Source organism: Panthera leo, chromosome A3 (assembly GCF_018350215.1).
Source record: "Panthera leo isolate Ple1 chromosome A3, P.leo_Ple1_pat1.1, whole genome shotgun sequence".
NCBI classification, from domain to species: Eukaryota; Metazoa; Chordata; class Mammalia; order Carnivora; family Felidae; genus Panthera; species Panthera leo.
The window spans coordinates 135169727-135189580 of NC_056681.1; the positions used below are offsets into that span (position 1 = coordinate 135169727).

At 48.6% G+C, this 19854-nt stretch overlaps 1 protein-coding gene across 1 annotated transcript; it reads right to left on the reverse strand.

The window, feature by feature from the left end:
- Positions 1 to 527: 527 nt before the first annotated feature.
- Positions 528 to 18221, reverse strand: RSAD2 (radical S-adenosyl methionine domain containing 2). Its single transcript, XM_042933747.1, is given in 7 exon segments — positions 528 to 2198; positions 4070 to 4102; positions 4917 to 5066; positions 7694 to 7923; positions 11625 to 11762; positions 11765 to 11785; positions 17869 to 18221. Coding segments are annotated over 7 exon segments (1089 nt in total). The 5' UTR covers position 18221; the 3' UTR covers positions 528 to 2033.
- Positions 18222 to 19854: the final 1633 nt, after the last annotated feature.

Below are 19854 nucleotides of genomic sequence, written 5' to 3' on the forward strand. Positions count from 1 at the left end.
ACATTTAGATATTTTAAACATTGCAGATCCTAACGGTGCATAAGGAAAGGGACTAGTGATGTAAAAAACAGCCGGAAAATAGATGTAGGATACTCATTTCTCTGGTGCAGTTTTGTTTTGTTTTAGATTTCCTTTGGGGAATGAGTAATACAATTTCCTGCATTTTGAGTTTGATCGAATTTGAGAGAAATTCATTCCAACTCAGAGGATTTGGACTTTCAATTTAGATTTTGTTTCGTGATTGAGCACCTGCTGTCTACCAGACAACGTCGTCGGTGCTTTCACATACGTGAACTTCGTTTGCTGAACTTACTCTTGTTGAATAATGTGAAGATCAGCAAAGTGTGGTCATGTTATGCAAAAAAAATCAAAAGTGTTTTATATACTGATTATATATACTAAGGTCATCATAGCTTAGTTACGGTCATAGCTTAGATATGTTCAAGGCCCATACAGGGAAAAAGCTTTCTAATTCATTTTTCTCTTAAAATATAAAACAAAAAAATGGAAAATGCAGGACAGCCCATCCTATTTTATTTTTTATTTATTTAAAAAGTTTTTATTTTATTTTTTTTTAACCCATCCTGTTTTAGATGGGACACAAATATATTTCCGTTGTACGATAGTGACTTCAAATTTGAAGTAGAAATATCTTTTCCGGGGAAAAAAAAATCACAAACCAAACTTTCAAAATCACCAAGTCTGGAAAGTAGATTATGAAGCGAATCTGTGTGGCTGCTTCACAGACTCGGGCAGCGTTTAAACGCCACCTAGTGACCGACACTGGCATGGCAGCTGGGTTACAATTTCTCCAGGCTTGGGCAAAAAAAATGGTCCATGATTTTGCTTTTTTGAAACAATGATAGGAAATTATTGTTTTCCAGGCAATGAGATACTGTCTAAATTACATAAACAAACTGTGTTTGATATTTCCACAAGTAGAGAATCTTTTCCCCTGACCCAGTTTAAGTGATATTTTCCCAAAGAAGCTAAGAAAAGGAAGGCACGGGTTTTCTCCTCTTCGCCTAGATTTTTTTTTTTTTGACCCAGATTATATCCTTGTTTCAAGTGATTCAGAGTTAGTTGAGAAATATTATATTGAGCCATGGCTTCATTTATGTAAAATCCAGGTACATTCTAGGCGTTTCCCTTCATTCTTTCCTAGACAGCATCCCAGTGCCTTTTCCTAACAGATCAGACCAATCTAGTAGTCGTGATTTATCACAGATACAGGGACAACTGTCTATTCACATGCACTCATACGTTGTTGCAGGGAAGATCCTGGTGGCTTGGATAACAGGTGCATACAGCAATCTGAACCCTGACCCCTTTGTCATGAAGTGTAAAGTGTGTATTTGTTTTGCTGAGACTCTTGGAAGAGAAAAGGGACTAGCAGAGAGAGCTAACATTCACGGAATAGTCAGCATGGGCCAGGGGCCGTGCAGAGCGTGGGCAGATGAACTATCTCCTTCTAGGCCCTTACTGAACACCGATGAGATCATCGTCTCCTGCTCTCTGAAAACATCTGTTGACTATTTCTAGACTTCTGGGTTAAAAAGCCCAAGACCACGATGGTATGAAGGCAGAAAGGACAGAGTTACAGCGGGCAGACTAACCGGGGGAGGGATTGTGTCGTTGTTCTAGATGTGAAAATTGCCATCTCAACATTTAGCAAAAAAAACAACAAAACAAAACAAAAACAAAAAGACAACAAACAAAAAGCCCCCAACTCTATCAAATGAAAGGTCTGATACAAATAGCTTCAAAACTGGGAACACGGGAGTCGCAGAAAACGCTGCTCAAAAAACTCAATCCTAAAGAAGCTAATTAACTCAAGTTAAGGGTTTTGCATTATCTATGGGTTTTGATGATCCAGGATTTACCGCGGAGAATCAGGTAGCAGGTGCAACAGACGATGGGACTGGGGGCCGTTGAGAAATGCAGCAGGAATTACTGCTGAGCACGGCCAGCACACGTCAGGTCGGAGCGAGTGTCCCCACGGGCGGGTCGAGGGCCAGGGTCCACTTCTGGGTCTACCAGTCCAGCTTCAGGTCCGCCTTGCTCCACACATATTTGCCTCCTCGCTTTAGAAACATCTTTTCATCAAATCCGCTGAACTTTATAGCTTCTTCTACGCCAACATCCAGGATGGACTTGGAAGGATCCTTCCGCCCGTTCCTGCAATTCAGGAAGCGCATCTAGAAAATTCAAGACAGAAAGGGGATATGTTTGTACAACTGATTCCTTGAAACTCAGTGTTGGGGGGTTAATCCACAGTGACGTTTGACCCGGGAGCCATTTCAACAAATATTTAGCGACGGCTAAACACTACACTGTGGATGCTGACCTCCTAGAACACTCTTTCTCTGCTCGAAGAGCTCACTTTAACCGACAGAAACACATTAGATCGACGAGCACATGATAAACCAAATTACATGCCTGCCACACGTCCCTCCATGGGTCGGGGGGAGGTAATGTTTAGAAATTGTGAGGTGGAGGCGGGGGACCTGGGTGGCTCAGTCGATGAAGCGTTCAGACTCTTGGTTTGAGCTTAGGTCATGATCTCATGGTTGAGCCCCTTTGGGCTCTATACTGGCAGCACAGAGCCTGCTTGGGATTCTTTCTCTCCTTCTCCTCTCTCCCTGCCCCTCCGCCACTCGCGCTGTCTCTTTCTCTCTCAAAATAAAAGAATAAACTTAGAAAATTTTAGAAACTGTTAACTGGAGAGGACGGTGTTATAAATGCACAGAAGCATGACACAGGCTGGCATGTAGGTGATACTGCTGGAATGAAAACTGTTCACGCACAGATATACAGGTGTAAAGTTAATAAAACTTTCTTTTGAGAAAGGGAGAGAGTGGGATAAGAAAGGAAATACCAAGGCGGGCAGGCACCAGACCGAAGAGTCTTATATGTCCTGTCAGGCAGGAATGAGGTCTTCACCCTTCTTAACACCCACCATGGCACTAAGCACCTTACAGTAATATTTGATGATTCAGAATGTTCTTAAATTACCAAAAGCAAATTTTGGTGTCACTATGTTTGTGCCAACTGTGTGGAGGCCAGAGAGTTTGTAAAGGAGCATTGGTCAAAACCCCCTGCCTATCATGATACTCCAAAAACAGAAATAAATTCTACTTGACTTTTCCTCTCTACCTTGAACCCTCTAACACTGGACATTAGCATCATTGCCTTTCTCCTTATGCCCCATAAAGAGAGTTTGTCCTATTGACAGACCATGAAATGGCTGTGAAGCATCATTGGTTAATTTGAAAATAATAAAATACCAAAAGTCAAAATGAGCATTTCTCATTTTGACAAGTTCCATGCATACGTTAAAACCATTGTTCTTGTTGGAGTTCATTTCTCTTTTTAATGCTTTTTTAAATTTATTTTTGAGAGAGAGAGACAGAGACAGACAGACCAACAGAGCGTGAGCAGGGGAGGACAGAGAGAGAAGAAGGAGACACAGAACCAGAAGCAGGCTCCAGGGTCGGAGCTGTCGGCACAGAGCCCGACGCAGGACTCGAACTCATGAACCTCGAGATCATGACCTGAGCTGAAGTCGGGTGCTCAACCGACTGAGCCACCCAGGCGCCCGTGGAGCTCACTCATGTCTTAGAAACAGGTCTTTGAATGGACTTGTTTGTCCTGTACTAGAAATATTGGCAATGGTTTATGAATCTAGCAAAAAAAAAAAAAAAAAAAAGACGAAAGAAAAAAGTAATTTGTTTTTCAAATTTGAGAAGGGGAATATTTTCCTTCTTCTCTGGAAGGCAGAGCCGGTAGCAATCGTGTCAGTGACTTCTGGAGAGGAGCCTCAGGTAACCTCTTCTCACCAAAGCCAAGATTGATCAGGGGACAAGCTGGCAACATCAGAGGTATTAAAGGTGATGTGAAGTGTGATAGGACCTTCCTCCAAAGTACCCTGGGCGCTCTGGTGCTGGAGAACCCCCAGCCCAAGACAACAGGACACGCAGTGCCACTTTCTATGTGACACCCGAGGACCCATCGCCCCACGGGAGAAAGCCTGAGCCTTTAAATTTTATAATTCATGAGAAATACTCACATACTCATCCAGAATAAGGTAGGAATCTTTCATCTGCAAAAGAGAAATTAAATACAAATTTAGTTTCAAGTGTATTTTTCAGTATGTGCGCTCAACAGTCGGTCTTACGGGGTTTGCGCGTTTGTGTTTTATTGCTTCTGGAGTCTGCATTTCTTATACCACGTGAGTGTCTTTGGCTCTGTCCCTTACGAGGGGATCCATCAGTCAGCGCCCCTGTCCCCACCTAACATACATCTCCAGGGGCGTCTCTCACAGTTTTCAGCAGGCTGGATTCTCCGCCCCAGGCTGAAAGGGGCAAAGGACACTGTGAGAGCTTCTCCGAGGATGAAATCCCCAGGCTAATTTCCCCATTTTCTCAAGCTGTGGGAGAGCCTTGTTTTTTATTCAGTGTTCCCAATGGCTATTTTTCCACCATGCATGGAATTTCCCCCATTTTCAATGGAATTAAGCTTTAAGGCTATTAACCTGGGAGTCTGCCTGCAGATTTTAATGTTACTTTCATTACCCGTAACTAGTTTTACCTTCTGTAGGTATATGAAAGGTGTCCCTATTCTCCTAGAGGAAGCTATACCTACCCTCTCGAGGCTGCGTCCTTGGAACAGCTCCCACCGCGGGAACGGTGGGCGGACACAGAGTCCAAGGACAGGGGCGGGGGAAGGGAACCTGAAGGTCTTTCAGAGGCCCCACAGCTGGCAGGTGCAGGGCTGGTGGTGGGTTCTAGCCCCGAGGCTGCACCCTCTCGTCCTCCTCGCCGAACCCTCTAAAGGAACAGTGTGTGGATCCCTTGAGCTAGAGAGGTCCCTGCTTGGAACCATCTCAAGACGTGACCATGTCTGCTCCATTATACCTTCTGGTTCGACTCGGGCACCAAGCAGGACACGTCTTTGTGGCGGTCTAAGAATCCTTCAAATTCTTCATCGCTGATGATGAATTGTTGCGCTTCTCTCAAGGCGTCTTCTCCAGAATTCTCCCCCTCGATGAGGAGGCACTGGAAGACCTGGAAGGCGAGGAGGGTGTTTGCTTAGCAGAGAGTAACCCCCCCACCCCCCATGTTTGCGCCCCAAGCCTCACCTCCCCAGACCCGGCTACGTGTCTTCTATGCAAGGAAGAGTCCTCCTACTAAAGAACATTCTAGAAAGACATCGCTCTGGGGCCCTCAACATCAGAAAGTGCAAACGGTCTGAAAATATAAAACTGGTCAAGTTTATGTTTGAGCCAGTCTGACGATCTAACCTTTTCAGACCACCAACTAAGTGATGTTCACCGCAGGGAATGAGAGTATGAAGAAAATAGACAAATCATTTGCGATCCACCAAGAAATAAGTATTTTCGAAATGTTGTCTCTGCTGACTTCAAACATCCCTTATTAAGCCCTCTACACTACATGGGGCTTTTTTCAGTAGATATACAAGGATAGTTTCCAAAGCCATTAATAGTCTTTTAACATTCTTTTAAGTAAGTAAAGTGTGTGTGTGTGTGTGTGTGTGTGTGTGTGTGTGTGTGTGTGTGAATTATTATTCCATCATAAGGAATACCATCCTCCGAGAAGGAAAAAACTGTCCCAGGGACCTGAGCAAGGTGGTAATAGGTGACAGCTGATCAAACACAGACCCAGCACAGAGCCCAGGGCTATAGGGTTTTCATGTAAGGGAGGGGGGATTACGCACAGCATGTAATTAACATTTTAGCCAGCTTAGAATTAATTTTGAAGCGCCCTACATGTTACCTTCTTTGCTCACTCTATTCCCACCCCCTTCTTCTCTGCTCCCTAGTCCTTAAACATCCGTCCCCGCGGACCCTGGTCACACAGTAGATTTACTATTTGCTTTCCTGGCTGTCTTGCTCTGTAGGCTGGGAGCTTCCTGGGAGGGGACACCTCTCATCTTTGTCCCCATGGCACCCATCCCCAGTCCCGGCACAGGGTGAGGAGAGAGAGGGGGTCAGAGGAGGTCTCCACACAGGTGGGAATCCCAAGCCGGCTTGAATAGCAGGTGCAGTAAAGACACGCAGGGACTTTGGCCGTGGTGACTTTGGTTCTGGAATCCACCAACTTCAGTGGGGCTTGAGAAGCAAAACAGGGGGAAGGGTGGTGGGATTGGATGGGGAAAGTCAGGTGCAGCCTGCTCTGTTGTCCCCAGAGCAAGCCTGAAGGTGATGGCAGACCCCCTGTGGACGAACACTGAGGTTTCTTCCCTCCCACGCTCGTTCAGTGCTGGAGTACTGAGCACGGGGCCTCCCGTGGAGGACGCGGCCTTGGGGGTCCAGGCACCTGACCCAGGGGCGCTGCGTTTCATCAGTTTGCGGCCTGCAGATGCCAGTGATCTGATGCCAAACCTGCTTTTCGAGCAGACAGCAGCTAATCTGCTCCCTCTAGAAAACTCAGGATTTTGAAAAGGCGATTCTGGAGTGACTCAGCACGCAGAAGCCACAAGAGGAGTTACAAGATGGGAGGAAAGAAGCTATGGGATCAGGAAGCTACAAGGAGCTCCTAGCAAACCAAAGCCAGGTATGTATGTATGTATACACACACATACAGGGAGAGAGAAGCTAAAAAGAGAATAATGAGGAAGACAGTAGTGGAACAGAGATAGGGGATCAGGGAAAAGGAGAGTGTCCGGCAGGTGGTTCTAGAAGGAGAGTCTAAGAGCTTTGAGCCTCGCCTCTGGTCCTCGTCCATCCCCCTTGCTGGACCACAGCCTTCGTTCCTGCCCCTGTCTCTCTTTCTTGGCTTTTCTCTAATTCCTTCGGGGCATGGGACGCAGGTCCAAGAAGCTGCGTTTCAAACAGTTCCCTGAGTTGAGTCTGAGGAACAGCCAAGGGTAGGAAAGCTTAATTTGTCATTATCTGCAAGTGTCTGTCCATGGTGGGTGCTGTAATTACACCTTGAATTGGAACGTTAGACTTTTAGTAGCTGATGGAGGGATCGAAAGCACGAATCTCGGTGAATGAACTTTGCTGCAGCTTGGGGATGGTGTTGCCCCAATATCTACTAATAATTCAGTGAGTAATATATTAACAGAATTTATGAAGAACATGTATCCACTTATGAATAAGCCAAGAGTTTCAAGAAGAAATCCAGTATTACTATATTTAATAAATAAATATCGGTTAGGTGTTGTATGGATATATGCTTTATTTTTTTAATGTTTATTTTGAGAGAGAATGAGAGAGCGAGGGAGGGGCAAAGAGAGAGGGAGAGAGAGAATCCCAGGCAGGCTCCGTGTTGCAGCCTCCATGTGTGTGGGGATCACACTCATGGACCTTGAGATCATGACCTGAGCCGAAGTCCGACGCTTAACCGACTGAGCCACCCAGGCGCCCCACCTATGGATGTATTTTTTTAGAACACCTGCAAGCATTGACTATATCTTTTGACCTTTATCCTCCCAATATTCCAGAAGGGAATCGGTTCCAGTTTTTAGAAGGGGGAATTGAGGCAAAGACAGCGTAAGCAGCCTAAAGTTTAACAGGGCTGGAAGAAAGCATGAGGACCCGGTTTCCTGGCTGGCTCCTTCAGTCCAGAGTTCTCTCTAACCTTGACATTTCGGGTTTCATTGACACAAGCGCCTCCCAAACATTTTCTGAGTTATACTCGGCAGAAGCGACACGGGACACGGTACTTACTTTCCAGCGGACCGGGTTCAGGGCTTTAATCTGTTCCCTCATATCCTCATCCACGTTGAATCGATTAATGACAGAATTTATTTTGAAGGCCACTCTATAATCTCTACACCATGTCCTCAGTGTTTGAAGATTCTCCACGTGGTTCTTCTTTCCTTGGCCACGACCAATGAGGACGTTGACTTGTTCATCAAAGCTGTCACAGGAGATGGCAAGAATGTCCAAATATTCACCTGAAGGGAAACGGGCATCTTTAAGCTTTTCCATTCAAGGGCCAAACCTTTTAGGCCATTTATAGCCTTTTATGATAAAACGTGTCTTGTTTGTATCTAATTTTTCATTTTTTTTCACGTTTATTTTATTTGGGACACCAGGGTGGCTCAGTCAGTTAAACCTCTGACTCTTGATTTCAGCTCAGGTCATGATCTCACGGGTTGTGAGTTTGAGCCCTGCAATGGGCTCCGTGCTGACAGTGTGGAACCTACTTGGGATTCTCTCTCTCCCTCTCTCTCTCTCTTTCTGCCTCTTCCCCCACTTGCTCTCTCTCTGTCTCTCAAAATGAATTAAAAAACCTTTAAAAAGTAAAGTTTATTTTATTTATTTTGAGAGAGAGAGAATGTGTGAACAGGGAAGTAGCAGGGAGAGAGGGAGAGAGAGAGAAACCCCAGCAGGCTATGCACTGTCAGTGCAGAGCCTGATGTGGGACTTGATCCCACGAACCATGAGATCATGACCTGAGCCTGAAATCAAGAGTCAGATGCTAAATCTGAACTTAAACTTACACTGAGCCACCCAGGTGCCCGAAGCCCAGACATTTTCTACCACCCACTCATTCTCCGGCCACATCTTCACAGTGGACTAGGTTTGAGCTTTCCTCATTATCAGGACTTTGCAGAATTGGTTGCAAAGTTGATTCTTAAAACGACTCCCTAATTATAGAAACTAGGGGTTCCAAAACTCTGTAAGCAACTATTGTCTGATTTTCTAATCAGGGAGCAATTTGAAGTACGATGTGGGGGCTAATACGTTATCCACACGTACGCCCTCCGCCTCTCAACACAAACTGGGAACTGATGTGATTGGCCGTCCTGAACTCTGAACCATGAGTTGTGATCTATTAATTAATGTGGCTCCATCGTAGGATAACTAATCTTTAGTTTCTCCAAGGACAAGCACTTGTCTTTTACTTCTTTTAGAGGCTCAAAGTATCTAGCACAAAGTGGAACCAGAGTAGGCAACTGACCATTATTTAAAACAACTCAAAATGGGGCACCGGGGTGGCTCAGTCGCTTAAGCACCTGACTCTGGGGGTTTCAGCTCAGGTCATGATGTCATGGTCGGTGGGTTCAAGCCCTGTGTTGGGCTCTGCGCTGTCAGTGCGGAGCCTGCTTGGGATTCTCTCTCTCTCTCTGCCCCTCCCCCTTCTCATGCTATCTTTATCTCTCTCAAAATAAATAAACTTAAAAAAAAAAATAAAGCGACTCAAAATGTTCTAAAAATTGGTCCCAGGTAAATTCCCAATGGCTTACGATATCGAAGAAAGGAATGAACTGAGAGAGTGGTCTCTAACCCAAAGAAAATCAAAGTTCCAAACTAGAATAGAGACCTGTCAGTTATGTTATATTAGTTGATTTCCGAGTCAGCTGAGCATCTCTGTCCATTGGTTTATTCTGTCGCTTCTCCAGCTTCTGCTCTATGATCATGATGTCCCCTCCTCCTGCTCTCGGATTTTCTTGTCGGAGCCCTTGTGAAGAGAGAGTTAGCAACGCAGACCTGTGTGCTCAGTCCTTGTGAGTCTCCAGGAAAGCCTGGAACCTTGGTGGAGTCTTGGCCGATCCCTGCATATATGGATGCCAGCACGTTCTCTGGGTCTCCCTTTGATGATGTGTGTATGTCTAGGGCACGTTCTACCAGCTTGTCAAGAGTTGTTATGCAAGATTCATGACGTACCTGGTTTCCTTGCTGGGAGTCCCGAGTTTCAGTTGCCGTGGGTGATTGCCCAACAGTGCGAGCCTAAGTGACCAGCCCTGCATAAAAGTCTCAGGCCCTAAGACTCCAATGAGCATTCCTCGGCAAAAACATTCCAAACACGTCCCTGAAGTTCCCGGCTAGAGAGAAAGCACGTCTTGTTCACCCTGGAGGGGAAGGACCCGGGAGCCTGCATCTGGCCTCTCTGGACCCCAGGGATGCACATCTTCTGCTGTTTCTGAGCCGTGTCCTTGGCTCTCAGGAACCTTAGCTGTGGTGATAAGTGGCCGCTGAGTCTCGTGAGCACTCCTAGAAAACTACCAGACTCAGCCGCTCCCTCTGTCCACTCAAGCTCACAGACTTACCCTTGGTCCTTTAAACCAGAGGTGGAAAATTGAGGCTTACAGACCACCCGGTGAGACACGAACACTGCCGTGGCTGGTCCTCGTGGCATCTCAAGATATTTCAAATTTCCGTGCAAATACTGAATTGGGAGATTTCACAGAGCATGTGGATTTCTGAAGTATCTTTAAGAGTTTCGGGACGTGGCGACACGTACCCGAAACCCCATGTAGGACAAACGCCCGTGGAAGCCCGTGGCCAGCTGGCGGTCAGCTCGTCCGCCATGAACGGGACTTGGTGCTCCCCATCCTTCACAGCCTCGCGCTCTCTTACTGCTCCCCGCGGCTGGAGCGGGCTTTTCTCATGCGCTTCCAACTCACCCTGCCTCTCCCACACAGGCATCTGGGCTTCTGACCCCGGAGTGCAGCGAGCCCGCGGGGCCTGCTCCCCGTACCACGATGTCGCCCACATAGAGCCAGTGTTGGAGGGAGGACGTTACGCAGGGACACTGCCAGTAAGCCCGGCCGATCATCCTCTGCTCACACGGTTCCCTAAGCCTCTGTTACCTCTCTGAATCTGGTTCCTAAAGTTTCCTTTGATGCTTCTGACCCTGATTGACTAAGCGGCTCCCTTTACAGTCTTCCCGGATTCGCCTTTCCGGACACTTTCGAATCTTGTCTTCCCGCTTACCCTTCATCCCATGGGCTGCACCACCCACGTCCACGACCCCCTCCCCCCCCCCCCCCACCCGTGTCTTCACCATCTCTGCAGGGGTATTTGGTCAGAGCCTTTCTGTGAGCAGCCTCAACAGAGAATAAACACGGCCACGTTTTCGGTGGCGGCCAAGCTCACACCGCTCGCCCAAAGGGAGGACAGAACGCTGTGCTCTAAGAGTTAGGTAATTGTCTCCTGAAATGATAATAGTAATAAGAGCCAATATTTTCCGGGCCCCCTAAGTTCCAGCCTCTGCTCTAGGGATGTCACATCTATGGAAACTCAGCTGTGAGGGACCTCCAGGGTCTTAGGATCCATGGTTCGCCATCCCGGCTGCAGAGCGGAGCCCCTCGGAGCCCCTCGGAGCCCCTCAGGTTGGTCTGTCTACACGCCACGACGTTCTGACATAATCAGTCTGGGGTTCAGTCCCCCACGCAGATAGTCTATTAAATGTCTTCAGCAGCTGCATATGTAGCCAAAGGAGGGGAGGACAGTTTTGGCCCAAATGCTTCATCGATGAGACTAACAGAATGACAGTTCCTTGGAGATTTAACAATTGAGCATTAGCAGCAAGCCATAAGGGTTTATTCTGCAGAATGGTGTCACTGTCCCCTGCCAGCGGCTAAGCTAAAGCCACAGGCGCCGATACCTGCTCACTTGGGACGCACAGAAGAGTCGCGGTTGCTAATATTTTCCGTTATCTGTCTTGCCATGCTTGTTTACGTGGAGCCCTGCGGCATGAAAACCTCTAACTGCGTGCCAGCCTTGTAAAGATATTACAGTTTGGTTTCTCCTTCCTGCCCAACCCCCCCCCCCCCCCCCCGCCCCCCAGCCTAAGGCCCCGGGATGGAAGGACCCAGAACCAACACTCACGGCGGCCACGACTCCCGCGTGACGCCAGGCAGCTCACCGTAAGTCCTGAACCAGCGCTCCCGGATCAGGCTCCCGTTGCTGACGATGCTCACGCTGGGCAGCCTTAGCTCCTCCTTGCAGAACCTCACCAGCTGGCCCAGGTACTCGCCCCGGTCATGAATGAATGGCTCTCCCCGGAAAAGTTGATCTTCTCCATCCCTGTGAGAGGCCCGACGTGAATCTTTTATTCCCCCCCGCCCCCCCGCAAAATACCCCTTGTTGCTTTAACCACAAAAGGGCTGTTTTCTCAAGGTAACAAAAACGAAATGATTATCTCCCCCCCTCACCCCCAAGCCTGGCTCCCCGTGCTTCCCACAGCGGGGAGGGACTCACACACACACAAGCCGGGGCCTACCCCTTGGCCCCTGCTTGAACACGGATGCATCTTACTAGGGAATCAGTTACCCGGGTGAGAGACTCTCTTAGGAGGCAAAGGGGGTGCTGAGTCAACACAGGGATGTGCGAAAACCTCCTCCATCCCATCCAGAATGGTCTTTCTTGGCACCTTCTCAGGCCTAGACGGCCCCGCACGCTGCCCTGGGGGGGTCCCTTCCCTCTCTGCCTGCTGGATGCCTGTGGTTCCAAAATTCCTGCCCTTTCCTCTCTCAACGTACACCCTTAGTTTGGAAAAGGCTTTCGAAAAACAATATGCAAACTATAGGACTTATGTTTCAAACTACACCTGTGATCAGTAGTTTGACCAGGTATATTATTCTGGGTGAAATCACTTTGCCCTCGGGATTTTAAGGGCATTACTCGTTGTCTTCTAGGTTTTCATACTATTGTTCAGAAGCCTGATAACACTTTGATTCATAATCCTTTCGAAGGACATGATTTTGCTTTTTTCCCTTCCAGAAGCTTTCTTTCCAATGTCCCCAAATTTCAAGGTGATGTGCCTTCGTGAGATCTGTCTCTATTCATTGTTCTGGCCACTTGGCAGGTCCTGGATGGAAAAATACAGCTTCTTTGGGAATGGGACGTTTCTCCTATTTTGTCGGTAACTCCCACCTCTTCTCGAACCTGCTTTTCTCCCTGGAGGTTCTGGTCTGTTGGTGCTCCGCTCGTAACCACCGCGCCCTCGGGCTGTGTCTCTGGAGTCCCATTTTCTCAGGACCTTATCTTTTAGTCTTTCTATCAAAATTCTAATTTTGGAAATCCCAGTGTCCACTCTCCAGACTCTCCCATATCCTGACTGTTTTCTCAGCATTGTGTTACTTCTTATGCATAATAATTTTCCTCTCATCTCTCTGGGATGATCAGTTACAGATTTTTTTTTTTTTTTGACGTTTTCCTCTATTCTCTTTGCTGATTTGTTTTGGCATCTGCCTTTTACTTTGGGGTTTCTATTCGTCCCTTCTAATTTGAGTGAAGCATAAAAGAGCGGAATGGAATTTCTGTGATTCAGGAAGAAACCACGCAGACGGAGGGTTTCGGTACAGAGTGACAGAGCGAGAAATGGACTTATTCACTGGATAATGCCCCACATGCCGGTAGCCTTGGTGTTTCCTCTGGGCCATTTTGTTCTCCTGGAGAAGGACTCTTAATCTCCTGCTATGCCTGACCACCTGGCTGCCTGTACCCTGGAAAGTACCAGCAGGCCGGTTCTCAACCCCCGGCCTTCAGTGTGGGCTCTCCTCCCGGCCCCACCTGGGGTCCCTGAGCACAGCCTTGGTGGTCCAGATCCCTCAGAAAAGAAGCCGCCTGTCATCTGCAGGACTTGGAGAGGGACCTCGTCTGACCGTGGTGGGGAGAGCCGTGGAAGGGCCTTTGGCCTACTTCCTCCCTCCCGCCTCACCCCCTACCTGTGGATCAACGCTGTGCTTCTGCATGCTAACATGCTTCCCATCTTTGAAATGTCCTACATTCCATGCAGCAGGCTGGTGAGCCTCTTACAGCCACTGCCCTGCAGACACATGCTGAAGGCGTCCAAGAGCCATAAACCATTTAGGACAACAACCTGTGGATTTCCTTGTGGGCTTATGCCCCTTCTTTCAATGATGCTATTGGAACTTTAGTGGCATGAAGGAAAGATTGGAAGGGCGTTCAGTAGAACGTCCAGAAGGTCTAAATACATTTAGAATTTCTGCAGCGATATTGTCATAGTGGCGTTCATTTCCATTCAGTTCAGTTCAACTCGGTTGACTGCGTCTCTACCAGATGCTCTGTTCCACTGGCAATATCAGAGCGGGACGTTTCCAGAACGAACCCTTAATCGGTAAGCAACTCGCTCCGCTAAGTGAAGTTTGAAACGCACGCTTCGCGGGACTCTAAGGGTGCTGGTAGCTCAGGCAGCGGACAGCCTGCTCGGATTAGAGACAGAAGCCACCACACTTCAGAGCATGCGAAGGAAAGGGCACAGGGTGACAGGCTGCTGACACAGAAGCGTGTGTGGGCATCAGAGGTCAAAGGAGCAAGAGTGAGAGCAGTAAGAGCAGCAAACAGACCGAGTCACTGGAATAAAATAATTAGTAGCACCAAATAAACTAACGGAGAAGGCTGGGGATCTTATTAAGGGCCAAACAGCACAATCTGCCACAAAATTCCCTAAGAATTTTATTTGTTAACATCCATTCAACAAACTTGGTCCCTACAAAGTATGGAATACCGTGCCTGGCCATTCCATTTGTGCAAACTCACTGTAGCCCAGCTTTTAAAATGCTGTCCGGACCCGGTTTTGAGGTCCTGGCTGAAGGCCGGTCATCCTTAAATTCATCCTTAAACTCATTCAGCAAGGAAGGCATCATTACCCTGGTTTTTATCATTTATTTATTGTTTAAAGTTTATTTTTGAGAGAGAGCGAGCGAGCGTGTGCGCACACACGCGAGTCGGGGAGGGGAGGGGCAGGGAGAGGGAGCGAGGGAGTCCCAAGCAGGCTCCGCACTGTGAGCGCAGAGCCCGATGTGGGGCTCAAACTCACCAAAAGCAAGATCGTGACCTGAGCTGAAATCAAGAGTTGGGTGCTTAACCAACTGGGCCACCCAGGCGCCCCATCCTGGTTTTTAGTTGCAGGGTTGAAGCCCGGAAAGGTTCACGAATTATTCACGAATACAAGGCTAGGAAAAAAAAAATGCTGAGATGGATGTCCAAGCTCCAAAGCCTTCCATTTTGTCAGCGGGGCGGCCCTTCACCGCCGCTTGCCCAAGCTAGTCCCGCCTGATGGCAGACCAGATGTCACCTGTTATTCTTTTCAACACCGCCTTTCACGCTCCGGTGGGCCTACGACTGGACAGAGATAAGTTCTATCCCCTCACTGGTGAGGGCTAGGAGCCTGGCTGTGTGGCGGTGGTTATATTTAATAAAAACATCGTTATTCCCTAAAGTGTGGTTAAATAGGGTCAGACAAACCAGAGAGCGTGACACAGTGTGTTGGCCAGTGACGTGGCCCTTGATGAGTTTGAGGGTAAGACGTAGAGGGGATGAAAGGAAGAGGGAGCTGAGGGAATGGGATGTGGATGCGTAGTTGAGATCTTAGATGAGGAACAATGACTTCACAGTGATCTTAACATACAAGGAGTGATCCTATTACAGCCCAGATCACTACTGACCCCCGGAGTGGCTACCTTCTCTTCCGTGTCCTGCGTGTAAAAGCGAGAGGAGTCAGTAATATTCTGGAGAAGCATCTCCAGCCGGAGTAGTACATTTTCATTGTAAATATAATTTGCATTTAGATTTAAAATTTTAATCACCACCAGAGTAGATTTGTCCTATTTTAGCCACAAATCTCACCTACAGGGCACATAACCTATACTACACCTTAATCATTTTAAGTAATTTTGGTTTTATTTACTTAAAACTGAGAGGTCACCATATAAGGGTTTTAATTATAACTAAAGTAGTTTAGGCCCTATTAAGAAACGTCTGAGCATTTGCTTATCTGTGCCTCGTAGCTACTTTTTGAGGTTGGCATATGAGTTACCTTTACACACATTTTAAAGATTAGTTAACTTACATTCAGAAAAGTTAAATGTCTTGGCACGTCACATAAGTGCTGCAGCAAGAGGTCAAGTCCTGCCTTGCGAGTCAAGAGTCTGAGCTCTTTCCAGGACGCCAGACCTCCCTTCATTTGCTCATGTCTCCAAAAACATTTATTACCCCCCTATTACATTCTAGATATTCTCCTAGGCACAAAAATACACAGAATGCTAACATTCAGCCTTGGAACTCAAACCCTTTGGGGACCCAGATATTAAAAATAAAACAACCTGGGGTGCCTGGGTGGCTCAGCCGGTTAAGCATCTGACTTCAGCCCAGGTCACGGTCTCATGGTTCGTGAGTTCGAGCCCCGTGTCAGGCTCTGTGCTGACAGTGTGGAGCCTGGAGCCCGCTTCGGATTCTGTGTCTCCCTCTCTCTCTGCCTCTCCCCAGCTCATGCTCTGTCTCTCTCTCAAAAATAAATATTAAAAAATTAAAACAATGGAACGAAACATAACTTCAAAAGTGCTATAGTACACGTTCAGGGGCGCCTGGGTGGCGCAGTCGGTTAAGCGTCCGACTTCAGCCAGGTCACGATCTCGCGGTCCGTGAGTTCGAGCCCCGCGTCAGGCTCTGGGCTGATGGCTCGGAGCCTGGAGCCTGTTTCCGATTCTGTGTCTCCCTCTCTCTCTGCCCCTCCCCCGTTCATGCTCTGTCTCTCTCTGTCCCAAAAATAAATAAAAAATGTTGGAAAAAAAAAAAATTAAAAAAAAAAAAAAAAAAGTGCTATAGTACACGTTCATAGCAGGCACCGTGGGATCACGAATAGGGGGAGAGGGCATTCCAGAAAGAGAGGATAGCGTGATCACAGGCCTGATTTATGCAGGTGGTGAGGGAGAATGAGTATAACATGATGTGCCTGGAGCATAGGGCACTGAGGGCATTGGGGTGAAGGATGTCGAGGTCCCCGTGGGGGCAGCAGAGACGATTGTAAGAATCGCAGCAATCCAGCTGAGAAATGGGGAGACGCTGAGCCAGACCCCACGGGAACAGTGAGGTGGGACTCCACTTGGCTGAACGGCTGTGGATGATTGAGCAAACACCACGGGGAACAAAAGAAATCAGATCATTCCATTACGTAAAGTACAAAATCAGGCAAAAGCCATCTGTCCGTTAGAAGACAAACTCAGGGTTACCCTTGTGGGGGGCAGGGCAGTGATGGAAGGGAGACGTTTCTGGGCACTGGGACACTGTCTGAGCACTGTTTATCTGGGCGTGGTTATTTTGTGCAGTTCACTCAGCTATGCCCTCAGGACGGGCGTGACTTTGTGTATGTGTGCTATACTTCTGTAAAAAAGCAAAACAAAACGACAACACAACAGTTAAGCAAGTTGAGAAAAAGTTGGCAAGGTTGCTGAAGTTGCCAGCTTCCCAGGAGCTCTGGGAAAGACAGGAAGACCAGGTGAGAAGGAAGGACGGATGTGGAGGGGAAGATGCTGCCTCGGAATCACGTACATGCTGAGCCTTCTCGGAGATGCTTCCACTAGCGTGGAGAAGCTCAGTAAGCAAGTCTTGAGATCAAAATCATTGTCGTATTTGTACTGCAAATAGTTTCTTTACAGTTTCATGGGAGAGGGGCGCCTGGGTTGGTCAGTCGGTTAAGCGCCCGACTTTGGCTCAGGTCATGAACTCACGGTTCGTGAGTTCGAGCCCTGCATCGGGCTCTGTGCTGACAGCTCGGAGCCTGGACCCCGCTTCGGATTCTGTGTCTCCCTGTCTCTCTGCCCCTCCCCCACTTGCGCTCTGTCTCTCCCTGTCTCTCAAAAATAAACAAATGTAAAAAAAAAATTTTAAAGTTTCATGGGAGGAACACATACATAATCCGAAGTAAGAGACTGGAACATTGTAGTTCCCAAATCAGAGTTTTCGTCTTTGTTTTCAACTTTCCTCATTAATTCTTTCTGGAAAACCCCCACTGCATTGGTGCTTTGGACAAACTCAGAAAGTAGAACGGTCCCAACCTGCTTCTTGGCAAACGGGGGGAGCGGGGGCACTGGGAGCCTGGCAGGTGCAGGGACCTCTGCTCACCTGGAGGCTGTAGGAGGGATGGGTTTGCAGTCCCTCCGGGCTGCGCCAGCCAACTGGTTCCGAAGGCCCAGGCATCCCCCCCAAATTCACCCCAGGCATCCCCCCAAATTCACCCCAGGCATCCCCCCCAATTCACCCCAATTCTCCCTCGTGGGACGGATGCTCTGCAGGCCCTCTGCCACCTGTGCGCATCCCCAAGCCCGTGGCCGCACCCTGACTTCCTCCTGGGATGGGGGACTCACCGGCTTCCTGCAGCAGCCGCAGCCCTCGCTTGGCCTCGTCCAGGGGCAGCACGAAGGACGTCTTGGCCGTGTGGAAGCAGAAGCCACACTTGTAGTTGCACTGGCGGGTGAAATGGTAGTTGACGCTGGTGGGGGTGATGGGCTGCTCCGGGCCCTGCCCGCCGTCCCCTCTGCTCCCCTGCGCTTCTCCCCGGCCCGGCTGCGGTGGCCGGGCGCTCTGGCCCCCTGGCAGCCAGAGTGTGGCCCTGAGCCAGAGGACCCAGGGGACCAGGCTGCTCCAGAGGGAGCGCAGGGGCTTCCTGAAAGCGCTCAGCAGCTTTCCAGCAAAAGCCACGGGCACCAGCATCCACATGGTGGCCAGGCTCCCTGAGGCTGTCCTGCTGCCTGGAGACAGGGCTTATATGTGCCAGGAGCGACCTGTCACGTGGGCCGGCCGGACACACTTCTGACTAACTCTCGGCTGAGCTCAAGTTTCGATTTTCCTGTTCGTGAAAATGAAAGTTGGGACGGGGCCAAGGCTGAAGGCTGGGGATCGGGGCCAGCATCGGCCCGGCCCGGCCTCACCTTTCACCTGTCTTGGGGGCCGGCACGGGCCTTCTCACTGGATACAGACCAGGACCTCGCCCTCTGTCCGTCTGGCCCTCCGTCCAGCAGGGAGCCGCAGCCCGGACAGAGATGCCGCGGCTCTCCAGGCGGCACGTTCCTCACACATGACGCTTCCTGCCGCCGCCCCCAGCGAGAGTCTGGTGTGAAAGCCACAGAATGAATGGCACGGGCGGCCCTTGCGGGGCGAGGACAGGACCCGTGAGCCTCGGCGCCCCTCGCAGACCGTGGTCCAAATGCACAGGCACATGATAACACCCATCTTCCATCCACCTTTAGCTGTCCATCTCCACCTTCTGTATTTTCCCAGCGTTGAAACTCAGACACTTACACTCTCCTGCATTTCATTGATTGATTGATTGATTGATTGATTGATTGAAAGTTTTTTTATTTTTAGTAATCTCTGCAACCAACATCAGCCTCGAACCCACGACCCCAAGATCAAGAGGCGCTCGCTCCTCGGACCGAGCCAGCCAGGCACACCATTTCTATTTTAGTTTTTTTTTTTTTTTTTTAAATATCTACTTATTTTTGTGAGAGAGAGAGTGGGGGGAGGAGCAGAGAGAGAGGGAGACACAGAACCCGAGGCAGGTTCTGAGCTCTGAGCTGTCAGCACAGAGCCCGACGTGGGGCTTGAACTTGCCAACTGTAAGGTCATGACCTGAGCCCAAATCACACGCTTAACCAACTGAGCCACCCGGGCACCCCGTTTCTATTCTACATTCAAAAGACCATAGGAAAATCAGAAGCTTTGCTAAGGTTCTTGTTCATTGTCAAGAATTACAGCAGTTTCTTCCTGATTTTCAGTTTCCTAGAGAGCATTGTCGAATTTTGTGCTGCACCTTTTTTTTGCTTTAGCTGTCTTTAATCAGAATTGTCTTAAAAATTCTTTTTAATGTTTACTTTTGAGGCAGAGAGAGACAGAGCATGAACGGGCGAGGGTCAGAGAGAGGGAGACACAGAATCTGAAGCAGGCTCCAAGCTGTCATCACAGACCCTGACACGGGGCTCGAACTCAGGGACTGTGGTTCGAGCAGGTGGTCTTAAGTTTTCCTGAAGCTCATGGAAAGCTGGGACAGTCCTGGTAGGTAAGCTTCTGGAGCCACAAACCAAGCTCGTCACGTACTGGCTATGGGGCTTTGGTAAGTTACTTTATTTCTCTGGATCTCCGTTACCTCATCTGTAAGTCCAGATAGCTCGTGCGGCTTTTTTTGTGTGTGAAGACTGAAAGTTCTCATTTCTGTGGATCACATCAACTGGGACGGTGTCTGGAAAGTGGCACGTGTTCACTTGGGGTCAGCTATTGTTATTCTGGCGGTGTTGTGTTCTAAATAGAAACAAAGATGACTTTCACTTTACTTGGAAAGAAAACTGAAAGCAAAG